This window comes from Prosopis cineraria, unplaced genomic scaffold (assembly GCF_029017545.1).
Source record: "Prosopis cineraria cultivar Desert tree isolate PC_DT_omini unplaced genomic scaffold, ASM2901754v1 PC6, whole genome shotgun sequence".
Classification (NCBI taxonomy): Eukaryota; Viridiplantae; Streptophyta; class Magnoliopsida; order Fabales; family Fabaceae; genus Prosopis; species Prosopis cineraria.
Window position 1 is genome coordinate 7,963,037 of NW_026555337.1, and position 15,511 is coordinate 7,978,547.

At 35.3% G+C, this 15,511-nt stretch overlaps 1 protein-coding gene across 1 annotated transcript; it reads left to right on the forward strand.

Moving 5' to 3' along the window:
• The first annotated feature begins 2,015 nt into the window (after positions 1-2,015).
• LOC129313553 (double-strand break repair protein MRE11) lies at positions 2,016-13,947 on the forward strand. The gene is given in 22 exon segments (XM_054956773.1): positions 2,016-2,382; positions 2,671-2,828; positions 3,289-3,379; positions 3,864-3,983; positions 4,110-4,178; positions 4,268-4,359; positions 4,560-4,662; positions 4,739-4,846; positions 4,964-5,026; positions 5,148-5,219; positions 5,585-5,662; positions 6,001-6,063; positions 6,157-6,217; positions 10,118-10,200; positions 10,915-11,028; positions 11,249-11,326; positions 11,546-11,617; positions 11,731-11,963; positions 12,357-12,444; positions 12,626-12,662; positions 12,665-12,819; positions 13,717-13,947. Coding segments are annotated over 22 exon segments (2,109 nt in total). The 5' UTR covers positions 2,016-2,244; the 3' UTR covers positions 13,750-13,947.
• Positions 13,948-15,511: the final 1,564 nt, after the last annotated feature.

Sequence of the window (15,511 nt, forward strand, 5' to 3'; positions counted from 1 at the left end):
CACCTTCAGCTTCGATTTGATCAGTACTCTGTTTTTCAGACCTGTTATCTTGCTCTGTTTTGCCCCTTCCTTGATTAGCACGAAGCCATTATTAACATTTCATTCGTCTGTTCATATTTGACGCAAATTAGGCTCGAGAATATAATGACGTCCCTCAAAGAAACAGCAAAGAATTCTTATAGTCAGATAATTTCGTTTCTTTCCACCGTCATAATGAAGATCAAAGATGCTGGAAAAGTCTTCGCTGCAATAATAAGGTACATACTCTGTTTCTCAATTCTTCTTCTTCTTCTTGAGGATAATTCAGCTGATCATTGATGTGATCTAGGAGCATTGAGGATGATACCCAAAAAGAAGCTATGAACATATATTACAGCTTGTTCACTTGGTTGCTTAGCATACTCTTTACCTTGAAGATCACAGATACAGGAAAGGCCTCCTCCTCAGCAAACGACTCTGTTATAAGGCCATGGTTCTCATCAAATCAGTTTCGTCTCTGACAACGTTATCGGCAACGTTGTCTCAAATGCATAAGAGAAACCCAGCCCCACTCCTCCTCATGCTGCTCCTTGAGAGTATAGATTCTATTTTAGCTCTGAGCATGATTTCAAGGCTCGTTCTGTGGATCTGCGTGTTCCTATGGCTCTGTATTTTTGTGTTGTTTGGGTATTGCTGTCATACAGAGCTCAAAGAACTGATCCTACAAATCAAGACATGGACTGGGTTCGCAACCCCTGAAGATGGATCCTTACCGACTGTTGCATAGGCCGCCGTTGCTGAACAGTGACGTATTTTACACGTTCCTCGTTTTTGATATAGAAATAACAACGTTGTTGCTTGAGCATGTTGTTAGTTTCCCTTATTAAAACTTAAGATTCGGTTTGTACCATACGTATGGAAATAATGCATTGAGAGGATTCCCAATCATCGTGAAGAAGAATTAAATTTGAGCATGATTTATTGGGGGGGTGTTTGTTATAAAGTTTTCTGGGATTTTTAGGATTGGCTCTTGGAAATGACCTCTGAGCATCTGTGAGTGTTTTTCAATACCTGGGTTCCGGTTTGTTTAAGAGTATTGGAGTCTGTTAAAATATTTTTAGTTAAGCTTGTTCGTCAGTTAATTATAGTGGTTATTGTACACGTGTCAACTCATTTGCTGAGATTATAAATATTGTACTGTGCATTCAAATTAATACAAGTCGGATTTATTTTTCTCTATTCATTCTCTCATCCATCATCCCACTACAGAGCATTTTGAAAAGCATGTACAATTGTAGAGCGTGACCCAGTTCATTTAGAACCTTAAAAATACACGTGGCGGAATGCTGTTAGTATGTAAATTGCTTTAAAACGATGTTTTGACTATAAAGTTTAAATTAACCTAAGAAGTAACCCTGCACTAATTTCTTCTAAAAGTGTAAATGCTAAATCATAAATTACTACTACAATACACAAATTAACGTTAGTGGATCGCATGTCATGTCAATAACATATAAAGGAAGAATGACATCGAGATATCTTGGACATTTTAGTACCTACTCAAAAAAAGTAGTTGTCAATTTTTTTTCTCTAAAATACCCAAATCTTAGTTCCCCAAGCATAAAATTACAATAAATAAATAATCTTATTTACAAGACGGTCCTGATTTATACTAATGCAAAAAAAAAAAATTTTAACGGTTAAGTGATATCGAATTAAAATTTAAGAGAATATTTTGAAATATTTTAAATTTAAATACTTATTTAAAATGATAATTAATGTTAAATGGTGATATATTTTTAAATTTAAAATAATAACTAATAATGTTAAATGGTCATAAATTTTTTTTTTTTTCGGTTGGGGTGGAAGGTTATAAACTTATAATAATATTTTAACTTCTAGTCAATTTTCACCACCATTTCAGTGATTTCACCGCTCGCAAATCGACGATAGATTAATTAATAATTAATAATTAATAATAATAAATCGGGGAACTCCCGCCTTTCCGAATATCCCACCTTTTTCTCCTTTTGCTGAGCGACGTCGTTTTGTGTCGAGTGTGGTGCGCTGCTGGCACTGGGGTTCTCTTCTTCTCCGACGACCGCCGCGCCCAGATTTCCTCGCTCGCGGTTACGGCATATTCTCCGTTTCAGCTTTCTTCTTCTCCTTCTTCAACTCAATCACCACCACCTTCTTCGTTTGCTACTCTGTTTTTCATTTGTTGCGTAACGGCACTTGTCGTAGCATTGCGAGAAAGAATTATACATGGGCGACGCTAGCGACACCCTTCGCATACTTGTAGCTACGGACTGCCACCTTGGCTACATGGAGAAGGACGAAATACGACGTCATGACTCATTCCAAGCATTTGATGAAATTTGCTCAATAGCTGAGCAGAAGCAGGTGTTTCCCTCTTTTGACTTCTTCGTTTTTCTCTATACTTCTTATTTGTTTATCTTCTTGCCTATGTTATTCTGCTGACACATTAGGTTCGTTGATATTCTTTTGAGTTGCTTCTAGTTTTTTTGGAGTGAGCAAAAATCCTCACAGCTCAAAAGCCAGTTAATGGAAATTGCTCCTCTCCTTAGTACTTGGCATATTGTTTTTGTTTCAAAATATGCTTGTTGTGCATGGGATTTTATGTCGGCTCATGGAGATTATTTGATGGAATGTATTTGTATACGGTGTCAGGTTGATTTTTTGTTACTTGGTGGCGATCTTTTCCACGAGAATAAGCCATCGAGATCAACATTGGTTAAGGCTATTGAGATTCTACGTCGACATTGTCTTAATGATCGGCCAGTGCAGTTTGAAGTTGTCAGTGATCAAACGGTTAATTTTCAGAATGTGTAAGAAATTTATGTAATTAGCAACTAATTGGCAACTAATTTTGGCAGGTATTTTCAACCAATTTATGTTATTTTCAATTGCTTAGTCAGACTAAAATCTCTGCTGGCCATGCTGATTACTTCTGCAGCAACCTGTTTAATCCTTTTCAATTGAAGTTTATTTTAGTAGATAATTATATATGGGCTATCTTCTAGCATTTTCTCTGCTCTTTTAACCCCTTTTCTGCTTAGACTGATCCTGCTTTGTTATATAATTTTCGGTTTACCTTGCTTTTGCTAATGAATACTCTGGATATATTAGATTTCATGCTCACAGAGCAGTTCATATATGATCACATATTCATTTCTATTCACGTTATACTTGAGCGCTCTCCTTGCTATTGTAAAATACCAAAAAGCTTCGCTTCACCTGGTTCAATGTGTACAACTTGTGTCTTTTCCCCTTTTCTTGTTTTAACAGATTTGGTCATGTGAATTATGAAGACCCTCACTTCAATGTGGGCTTGCCAATTTTCAGCATTCATGGAAATCATGATGATCCAGCAGGCGTGGTATGAGTATTGTCATAAAATTATACATAATTTTTGGATATTTACTTACTATGGTTGCCAAGGCAACTGTTGTTTTGCTTAAAGTTCTTCTGTTTCTTATGTATACAAGATACAAGACCTGGGCAGGCTGCTATTCTTCTTTCTTCCCGATAAACCTTATCAATTACCAACTTCATTCATTATTTTTTAAATCTGGTATCCTTGAGCGAGGAGTTCAATATTGCATTTGAATCTGACGAATTAAGTAGGCTGGAAGCAAGTAAACATGCATTAAAAAGTCCTCCACAGTTGTTGGAAATGGTTGTTTTAGAACTGGATGCATTAAAGCACTCCTTTCACTATGATGTTTCTTTAAATATGTTGCATGGGTTAGGAAATCTTGTTTGAAATCTATTCCTTTCAATTAATAAGTATATGCTATAGTGCATCTAGAGGTCGTCTTAGCTACAATAAATATGTACGCCTCACTAAATGATTGTGACAGGACAACCTTTCTGCAGTTGATATTCTCTCAGCATGTAATCTTGTCAACTATTTTGGAAAAGCAGTTCTCGGTGGTTCTGGTGTTGGACAGATTAATGTCTACCCTATTCTTATCAAGAAGGTTTGTTTTGAACATTGGTAACACCAGAATGGGTTCGAGTACAAATTTTCCATTCTTTAGAAGATGGAAAAACTAGGACCTTCCAATGTGTTAATCACTTCTGAGATGTATCTCCACAAATTGCAGGGTTCAACAGCTGTAGCTTTGTATGGCCTGGGGAACATTAGGGATGAAAGGCTCAATAGGATGTTTCAAGTATGCTCAGACAAAATCTTCTTTCAAGCAGTTCATCTATGGATTTAATTGTGCTCGCTTATGGATGTGGTATATTATTTTTCCTTCAGACACCACATGCTGTACAATGGATGCGGCCTGAATCTCAGGAAGGATGTCAGGTGTCTGATTGGTTTAACATTTTGGTACTTCACCAGAACAGGTTTGTACCTACCTGTGAGTTTGTGCTTTTTCTAGAGATTCCATCAAATAGTGTGGTTCAAGATGAGATGCTGATCTGCATGAGATCTGCATCTGCGTACTGTCCTTGAAACTTTGTTCATGTGCATGGTTTAGAGCATCCGAGTTATAGATTTTAATCTACTTGGAGACTGATCCAATTTTCTAACATGGTATATGCAGGGTGAAAGCAAATCCAAGAAATGCAATAAATGAGCACCTCCTGCCCCGTTTCCTGGACTTCATTGTGTGGGGGCATGAACATGAATGTTTGGTCGATCCACAGGTGCATTGATTAAAGGTCAGCCCATATAAGTATTGTATGTATTGCGCTGTTTAACTTAATGTGGATTTTTCTTTAGGAAGTTCCCGGAATGGGATTTCACATATCGCAACCAGGTTCTTCTGTTGCCACATCACTGATTGATGGAGAATCAAAACCAAAACATGTACTTCTTCTGGAAATAAAGGTTGTCCATGAATGGGAATCTAGAAAATGGCTTCATAAGAGCAGCTACCATGCTTTATATTCTTCTTCTTCTTCTTCTTTTTCAATTTCAAGGGCTTAAATTGATGATTATTGACAGGGCAATCAGTATCGTCCAACTAAAATACCTCTCATGTCTGTGAGGCCTTTTGAGTATACTGAGGCAAGATGATAACCAATATTATTTTATTCTTCTGTGATTGGGACAGACATTTCTCCTTCTGTTTGAAACACACTCAATTAAGAGAACTTGAAATTGTGTGATTGAAATCTTCATGGTGCAGATTATATTGAAGGATGAACCTGATATTGATCCCAATGATCAAAATTCAGTTCTTGAACATTTGGACAAAGTGGTATGTATGTCTCCTAATATTGATGGTAATGTTAGTTTCTTAATTAAATTTTCTCCTAATGTATTTTGGTTACTCATGAAGTCTTTTCTTGAAAAGGTAAGTCAAGTTTCTTGTAAATAAATGTTTTCTTCTCTGGTTCCACAAAAAGGCTATTTTGAGATAAATTTTGGTCATTCCATTGCATTATAATTTGTTATTCTGCTACAAAATGTGGCCTGGACCAAGGCAATTTTGTTTTTTTGTTTTTTGTTTTTTTTTACCCTGTGTTTTATTCAACTTTTGCTTAAAGCAACTTCACTTGGAATTTCCCCTTTCTCGTTGTAATGCTCTAGCTAGCATATAGAAATAATAGTACAGCGATTCAGGTCGGAAAGCTGCTGGAAAAATCAAGTAAAAAGGCTGTGAATAGAGCAGAACTTAAGCTTCCACTAATACGTATCAAGGTAATTATTATGTAAGGAACAAAACTTTTAAGTTCACTTTTTATGTTCAACGCTCAAGGGCATTTCTTCCTAATTGACTGCGATGATCTCACTGGTTTTTACATTACACTCTTAGAAAGCTAGTTATCTTCAATCATTTATTGATAAATCCAGGGAAAGTCAATGCAACTTGGTTTTCTCTTGTGACATGAATTCAATTTCACAAATCCTTTGTAAGACATTTAGCTGCACAGATTTTTATTCAAGCCATAGTCTATTGACTATAATGGGCATCTGCTGCCTCTGATACTATTATGTTTTTATCTAACAATCTTGACGTCGACAATATTATTTATCAGGTAGACTACTCGGGATTTATGACTATAAATCCTCAAAGATTTGGGCAGAAATATGTGGGAAAGGTCCTTTTGTTTATCTCTCTTCCTGATAGTGAATTACTGCTAATTTTTGCTAGAGATTTTTTTTATAATGGTCATTGGTCTTCAATATGTTAGGTTGCGAATCCCCAAGACATTCTCATATTCTCAAAGTCTACAAAAAGGGCAAAAGGCGAAGGTAATTTTGATTGCCTTTGTGTACCCTTTTTATTCATATGATCAAAAGTAATTTTGGATTAATTATTAATCCAACAAGTTCCACGTATGGTACTTGATTGCGCATTGATAATACACCTAAAAAATATTTTCTTTTTGGAAATGTTGATGTTATCTTTCATTATGCTTAATAGTTTGATATAGTATTATGCATGCATACGCTTTCTTTTTCACAACTTTTTTCTGGTTTATCAACCCACTGTACTTTCTTTTCCCCACAGTAATTGAATTAACCTCTCAAGTGTTTAGCTCTGAATCCCCTCGTCACTCTCTATTCATAATTTATCAGTTTTCTGAACTTATTATTTGTTCTGACATTGGTTTCTCTTACCCCTTATTTCATTGTAATGGTAAATGGGACTGAGACAACAGTAATGGAGACGGCAGAAAGACAAAAGAAAGAAAAAAAGAAAGACCTTCCTCCTAAGATTTTTTTTTTTAACCTGTGGAACAGTGGAAGCTCAAGTTGTGTTGTGTACTTTGAAACATTGTTTGATGTGTTGTGAGCCACCCTTCTCTACTGTTTTTGTTCTGAGTGGAATCAACATTGGACTAATTAAGGAATTGGTAGTTTTGTTTGGATTAATAATTATCCAATGGGCACTCAAGTGGGGTGGGGAGTCCTCTCCAAAATATAGGTGTTGATTTGGGAGAAATAGCCCACTTAGGTGCTGCATAGAACATATCATGCTGCTTAATGTGGGGCTTAGACATCCCATACCATTTTAGTCTCCATAATCTCTTTGCAAAATAACAAAACAAAGTACAAGTCAATCAAGTGACTTGCTTAAGCAAGTGATTATAATTTTGTTTGAGGCTGAAAAAAGGGGGGAATAAGGTGAACTTTCCATTTGCTATTATTTTTTTTTCCAAATGTTGATGGATATAGTTTGACGCACGCGGCTAAAGAAGTTAGTCCATAAGAGCAAAATTAGATTTGGTACTTGGAATGTTGGGACATTAAATTGTAAATCTGTAGAGGTTGTAGGGGTTATGATTCAAAGGAAAATCAATATCCTTTGCTTGCAAGAAACAAAATGGCGTGGAGAAAGAGCTAAGGATATTCAAGGTTTCAAACTTTGGTATACAGGAAAAGTAAGTGCACGCAATGGAGTAGGCATCATTATAGATAAGGAGTGGAAGAAGAACGTTGTAGAAGTTAGCAGAATTGGAGACAGAATTATTTCTTTAAAAATGATAATTGGACGTGAGACTGTTAATATTGTTAGCGCTTATGCGCCGCAAGTCGGGACAGAAGCCAGTCTTAAGGAATTATTTTGGGAGGATCTGGAGGGGTTGATTCGACACATACCACAGAGTGAAAAGATTTTTATTGGAGGAGACTTTAATGCGCATGTCGGGAGGGAAGCTGGTCAGTATGCGAGGGTGCATGGTGGTTTTGGTTTTGGAGAGCTAAACAATGAAGGGCAAACTCTTCTTGATTTCTCATTGGCGTATGATTTTAAGATTGCCAACACTTGTTTCAAGAAGAGAGATGAGCATCTCATCACTTACAAAAGTGGAGCCTCAAGGTCGCAGATTGATTTTCTTTTGGTTAGGAACACAGATAGAAAACTTTGTAAAAATTGTAAGGTGATCCCTGGAGATGCTGTAATGACACAACATAGGGTCCTAGTCCTTGATGTGTGTATTATGAGTAAAATCCAAAAACGTCGACAAGTAGTAACACCAAGGATTAGGTGGTGGCAATTAAAAGGTGAGAAGCAAGATATTTTCAAGCAAAATCTTTTGGATAAAGGAATTTGGGATTCTCAGGGAAGTGCTAACATCATATGGGAGGATATGGCTAAAAAGATACGGGAGGTTGCAAAAGTAGTTTTGGGAGAATCGAAAGGGTCTGGTCCGAGAGATAAGGAGTCTTGGTGGTGGAATAATAGTGTACAGGACAAAATCAAGTATAAGAAGAACTGTTTTAAAGCCATACATTTGTGTAACAATGAGGAAAATTGGGAGAGGTACCGTATGGCTAAGAAGGAAACTAAGAGAGCTGTGGGTGAAGCTCGTTCCAAAGCTTTTGAAGAATTTTATAAGAACCTTGAGACGAAGGAAGGAGAGCAAAATATTTATAAGATTGCCAAGAGTAGGGAAAGAAAATCAAGAGATCTAGAACAGGTAAGGTGTATTAAGGATGAAGAGGGAAGAATTTTAGTTACAGATGATGAAATTAAAAATAGATGGGAGACTTATTTTTCTAAACTTTTCAATGATGGAGAGGATTCATCTAGTAACTTGGAGGATTTAGTAACTGGTGAAGGAGAACAAAATTTGTCATTCTATCGAAAAATACGTGATAAGGAGGTAAAGGAAGCTCTTAAGAAAATGGCAAATGGTAGAGCTAACGGACCTGATTGTATATCTATCGAAGCGTGGAAATGTTTAGGTGAAGAAGGGGTGAGATGGTTAACTAAGTTATTTAATGTGATTTTACGGTCCAAGAAAATGCCTGATGAGTGGAGGAGAAGTACATTAATTCCTATTTATAAAAATAAAGGAGATATTCAGAATTGTACTAACTATAGAGGGATTAAACTCATGAGCCACACAATGAAATTGTGGGAGAAAGTAATTGAGCACAGGTTGAGATTGGAGACAAGTATTTCTGAGAATCAATTTGGTTTTATGCCAGGTAGATCAACTACAGAGGCGATTTATCTACTAAGGGGATTAATGGAAAAGTATCGTTGTAAAGATAAAGATCTACACATGGTTTTTATTGATTTGGAAAAAGCTTATGACCGTATACCAAGAGAATGCTTTGGAAAGCGTTGGAAAAAAAGGGAGTACGGATTGCTTATATTAAAGCCATACAAGATATGTATGAGGGGGTAAAAACTAGTATAAGAACGCCTAGTGGTCAAACAAAGGATTTTCCTATAAAGATTGGACTACATCAGGGATCATCTCTGAGTCCTTATTTGTTCAACTTGATTTTAAATGTTTTGACGGAACATATTCAAGAGGAAATCCCGAAATGTATGCTCTTTGCGGATGATATAGTTCTTATAGCAGAGACAAGAGAAGAGGTTAATTGCAAACTTGAGTTATGGAGGAGGACATTGGAGTCGAAAGGTTTTCGTCTGAGTAGAATAAGACGGAATATTTATATTGTAAATTTGGTAAAGGACTATTCGAAAATAATTTGGAAGTGAAATTGGGAGATCAAATTATACCTCAAGTGGAAAAGTTTAGATATTTGGGAGCCATTATTCAAAATGATGGCGAAATCAGTGGAGATATTTCATATAGAATTCAAGCTGGGTGGTTTAATTGGAGAAAAGCTAAAGGAGTTATTTGTGACCGTAAGGTGCCTAATAAACTTAAAGGAAAGTTTTATCGTACTGCTATCAGACCGGCAATGTTATATAGTAGTGAATGCTGGGCTCTAACGGGACAGCAAGAGCATAAAGTTGGAGTAGCAGAGATGAGAATGTTACGATGGATGTGCGGACATACACGTAAAGATAAAATTCGAAATGAGCACATACGTGAAAAAGTGAGGGTGGCACCTATTGAGGAAAAAATGGTAGAAAATCGGTTGAGATGGTTTGGGCATGTACAAAGAAGACCAAGGGAGGCACCAGTGAGAAGAGTGGAACATATAACTTTGAGTCCGATTAAGAGAGGTAGAGGAAGGCCTAAGAGAACACTCTTGGAAGTTGTTGAACGTGATCTCTTAATTAATAATATTTCTAAAAGCTTAATAAATGATAGAGCACAATGGCGTCTTGCAATCCATGTAGCCGACCCCACCTAGTGGGATAAAGGCTTGTTGTTGTTGTTGTTGTTGTTGATGGATATAGTTTAACCTTGAAAGATTTTTGTTTGGTTCTGTGAAATGCAGGTAAAATTGATGATTCAGAAAGACTCCGTCCAGAAGAACTAAATCAGCAAACTATTGAAGCACTGGTTACTGAAAATAATCTGGTATTTATTGAGGCCTTCCAGCCTTTTCTGTTAATAGCTTTTATATATACTTGATGATTTTAAAAAGGACCAACATTCAGATTTACTAGGCTGCGCCCTATATTGCAATATGTCTAACTTTCTAGAATCTTGGTCTAAACATTGTTTATATTCGGTTTTTGTCCTGTCCTGCCCCCCCAACCCAAAGTAGGGAAAATTTTAGAAGGGAGAGACTAAAGGGATTAATGTATTCTCCCTAAATAATCGAAAGAAGAAAAGACATTGTTAACACAAAAGAGTTCTAGCTCTCCATATGTATCAGGGCTTTGCTGGTTGTAGAGAATAGAGATAAAAAGACATTGTTAGCACAAGAGTTCTACCTCTCTCCATATTCATCTGGGCTTTGCTAGTTGTAGGGAATAGAGATACAGCAAATAACGTTTCTGGTATCAGGGTTTGCTGGAGTTTGCATCGAAGATAATGAAAATGGATTGTAAAATTTTGGATAGGATAGAAAAGACAAATGTAATGGCGACTCTTGCACACATTTGAACTATGGCAGCTCCCCTGCAACCTTCCCCTGATCTATAATGTATGATACAATTCCTTGACATCCCTTTAGGAGTTCTATTTTAACAGGTTTCTCTACATACATACGTATACGTATACATATATATATATATGGTGCCAGATCAATTTATTTATTTTTGACAAATCTGCCTAATACTTTTGCAGAAAACGGAGATACTTCCAGTGAATGATTTGGGTATTGCATTACACGATTTTGTGGACAAGGATGAGAAAATGGCATTCTATTCTTGTGTGAAATACAATCTTGATGAAACACGAGTGAGCATTCTGTATTACATTTATCTTCCATGTGTCTGGTCTCTGCCATTCAACCTTGGAACATCCTCCCATTATGTATTATATTATTTTGGGCTTGGCGACAAGGAATCTGCTTCTTATTATTATTGTTCCTGCACACATTGTGTATTGCATATATGTCTCTTGTCCTTTCTCTTCTCCTTGTTAGAGACATTGATGACTTACTCTTTTACTTATACAGAACAAAATTGCTAAGGATTTTGATACCGTGAAGTTTGAAGAGGAAGATTTGATTGTTAAAGTTGGAGAGTGCATGGAGGTTGGAAGATTCATTGTTTTCTTTTTCTTTTCAATTTAAGGATTAAGTTGTCTCTAAATCCAATATGGTTTTGTGGACACTGGACAGTAGTTCACTTTGGTTTTGTGGAGTAGCCTTTACAGCTACTGTGGCTTCTCACCATGGTTTCAGTACATTGACACATGTAACATAGTTCTTGTGACTGACTTTATTAATGCTCTTCCTCACTTTTTGCTTCAGGAACGTGTCAAGGAGAGATCTATCCGTGGCAAGGATCCTACACAGTTTACTGATAGTGCTCAACCATTGGAGGTAATCTCAACATGGGATATGGGACCCAGTATTTCAGTCGTGATGATAATGTTTTTAGGTGCCAATGTTTGCCATCACTTGTATTCTTAGCTTCTCGTTTTAACTTTATATAGGAATTCCAAAGCAGAAGTGCTGCTGGTTTGGGAAATGCAATTTCTTTTAGCGATGACGAAGATACCATGCAGATATCTGGCTCAAAGCCAAGCACTAGAGGTCGTAAAGGGTCCTCTGGACCATCTCAAACTCCTTCAAGAGGGAGGGCCAGGGGCAGGGGCAGGGGCAGGGGCTCCAGCACCATGAAGCAAACGACTCTTGATGCATCATTAGGGTTTCGCCCATCTCAGAGGTTTTTTTTATTATTGATGGATAATTTTTTTGAAGTCTTTTTGATTCTTTGCAACAGAGTAAATTCAAAGGAGACATGGATATCGATCAATACAAGTCTTAGGGGTTTTCATGTGTCCCTGTTGTGGCATGTATATCTACCAGTTTGTAAGGGCGTATGTGATACTCGACAACAAGAAGAAGAAGAACAAGCCCTACCCCACTAGGCAGGGTTGGCTACTTGGATTGCATATATGATACTCAAGCATGACAAAAAATTGATAGCACCGGATAGATACATGATTGGGCATGAAGTCTTCCTGGATATCTATATTCTAGTATTTTAGGATGATCAGGCTTCTGTTCTCGTCAACCATTTGCTTTTGCGGTACCTAAGGCTTTGTTGTTAATGCAGGTTGGCATCAAAGAGTGTTGCTGAGAATGATTCTGCTTCTAGTGAAGATGCTGGAAAACATGAAGTAGAAGAGATTGATGACAGTTCGGTAGGGGCCAACTCCACTTCTTTTTCATTGAATTACTCCCCTCAATTCTAAATTTCAAAGTCTCTTTGATTCCTTATGTGCCAGTCCAATACTTGTGATCTGACAATTTTGTGAGCCTTATGCGATGGTTCGTCTTTGAAACATAATATGGTTAATATGTACTTTATATTTTATTGTGAAGGAAAATGAAGGAGAGCTCCCAGGAAGGAAAAGAGCTGCTTCAAAGGACGAGCTAGAGGGTCTAATCGAGCTTCTAAAAGAGGAAGAAAATCAGATAACTCATCAATCCATAAAATGTTCATGAACAATAATGATGACGACGACGACGACGACGATGAAGACAATGTCAGGAAGAAATTAAGTAACTTACCTCGGGTTCGTATTTTCCTTTTTTAATATAGTTTCTTGATTTCTTTCCTGTCAATTTTATATTGCCATCATACCATCCTTTTCAAAATTTTTGTTTCACTTTCTTGCTTTCCTTTGTTTCACCATTTCCCTTCACGGGTGTTGCTCCAATGTGGTTTCTGACTCATTTACTTTATAACTACTCTTGTATGCTACCGACGGTATTTGTAGGTTGGATCAAGTGGAATTAGTGTTTGAAAGGCAAGGATCACGATTTTTATGCCAACTGACAAGTCTCTCAATATCTTGATTTTGTTTTTTTTTTTGGATAAAAATATCTCGATATTATTAATGCTGTCCATGTCAAAATTGAAAATATTGAGCGTAAAATAATTTCTGCTGTTATCCATGCAATGTACTGCACTTCTACTGTGGGGATACCTGCTTATTGTTTGGGAACAGGGAAGTTTAATTTTGGTGGAAGAGCCGTCTCTTGGAATGATTTTTCATTCTTATTTAATTTGGTTTAGCTTACAATACAGTCTCATTTCATGCAATCTTATTTTGCAGAAAATGCCATCTTATTTTGCAGAAAATGTTAATACCAAGTGTAATTCTAGCAAGATTTAGACGCAGTTTTTTTAGTGCAAAAAGATTTCATTCAAAAAGTCAACTGTATGTCAGAGCGATCTGTTAAACAGAGTTAAATGCAGTTTTTGATTAAAAAAGAAAAATGCAGTTACTGTGACTGTTAATGGGAAAAGATTCCGTTGGCCCTTGGCTTTGATCTATCGTCGTTCGTGTTAAGAGCATGATACGTTCCTTTTTTTTTTTTTTTTTTGGGTTACATTAAAATATGATGCTTTCTTGAGAACTCACAGTTTCATCTTTTTACCGTGGAGATGACAGCTTTTGTTCTTGCAGGTAACAAAAAACTACGGAGCTTTAAGAAGGTGAAAATCGGGTGGACTATTTCCCAAAGGTCATGCTGGCTTTGTAGTCACAGTGTTAATTATAATTATCGATAAATTACCTTGTATAAAAATTTTTGAAAATGTTTATCCTGGTTTGGAAAATAATGTGATGTGACATCAAGGGGTGCAAGGTTTCAGCACGGTTGGATTCATGAACCGTGGCACTCGAGGGTTCCCTGAATATTCTCTCCCCTCTTCATGAGGTTTATTAAGAAAAAATATCAATCAAGGACCACTAAAATTGTTGGAGTAAATTTATATCAATTAAAGATTATTTGTTGTCAAAATTAAATAGATGCTTGTTGATTCAAATTAATCTTTTATCAATAAGTATCTATTCTTGATTTAACAACTCATTGTAAATTAATAATAATTTATTCAGGTTTATTTTCTGTTTAAGTTTTGACAACAACTTGTCTTTAATTAATATAAATTTGTTCTAATGATTCTTAATTGCAATTTTCCCATTTATTAGTGGTTCTTGCTCTAGGAACATTTATATTGTTAGAATTTGAATGCATGATTTTTTTTTTCTCATGTTCAAATGTTTTATTGTTTTTTGTTGGTAACTTCATTAAAGTTTCAATTTGTTTTTGGTTTAGAAGTTGACAATTTCATCCTTGTATCATTTTTAGAGGATTTTTTTTTTTAATTTGCATCAATTTCACAATAATTGTTTTGAAACAACTCTTGATTCATACGAGGTTTTTGTTAGATAAATTATCAAGTTACATGACAAATTAGTCCTAAACTAGAGATCTAGAAGTGAGATTTTAAATTTATTTTTGCTTTAATTTTCCTTTTCATTATATAATTATCCTACTATTAATGGATATTAATTTCAACTGTTAATTAATTAAAAATTATTTAAAAAACTTCAAAGTTACAACAAAAGATCAATAAAATTTTCTTGTTTTTTTTTTAAACTTTTCAGGATCTCGTCTATAATTTTTTATTTTTATCTTTTTTAAATTTTTAAAATGTTTTTTTTAATTTTTTAGTCAATTAACAATTTAAAATTTTTTTGTTAATAATAAGGGTAACATTGTTGGAAAAGAATATTGCACTGTAAATGAGTTTAAAATTTCTAACATCTATGAACTTATAATTTTAGAGTTAATTTCCCAATTAACCCCAAGTTATTTTAGTTTCTTAGATTATGTGCAACTTATACCAGATTTTATGAATATATCATATGCACCCTCAAATTTTCTTAATATCTTTATATTTAATAAAAAGATAAATTCATTATTTATAAATAATTAAAATAAACAATAAATAAAGGAATAACTATTTGTTATTTTAGTTTTATATGAAATATTAATTTAAATGGGATAGATAGAGACAAAATTGAACACTTTTAAAATTATAAAAAATTAATCACACTTGCATTTAAAATTAAAATAGACCAAAATCTATATACTAGTATAATATATTTTTGATTCAGAGTACTTCTATCATGAGCTCTGGCCTGACTATCTTCATTCAATAGTTTCATTCCACCCAACTTTCACAACCAGGTCCACAAGTTCTTGTGAACTTACATGCGAGATATTCCGAACTTTAGTAAGATTCTTATATTTATAATTTATTCCCCTCCCTCCCTTTCTTTTTCAAAAGTATACTTATCCTTCTTCCAACTATGATACTTGATACCCTTTGAAGAATATAGGGAGAAAGATATGTTCTAAGGACCAATTAATTCAAATTGATTCTCAACCGAATTGTAAATTTAATTCTCAATT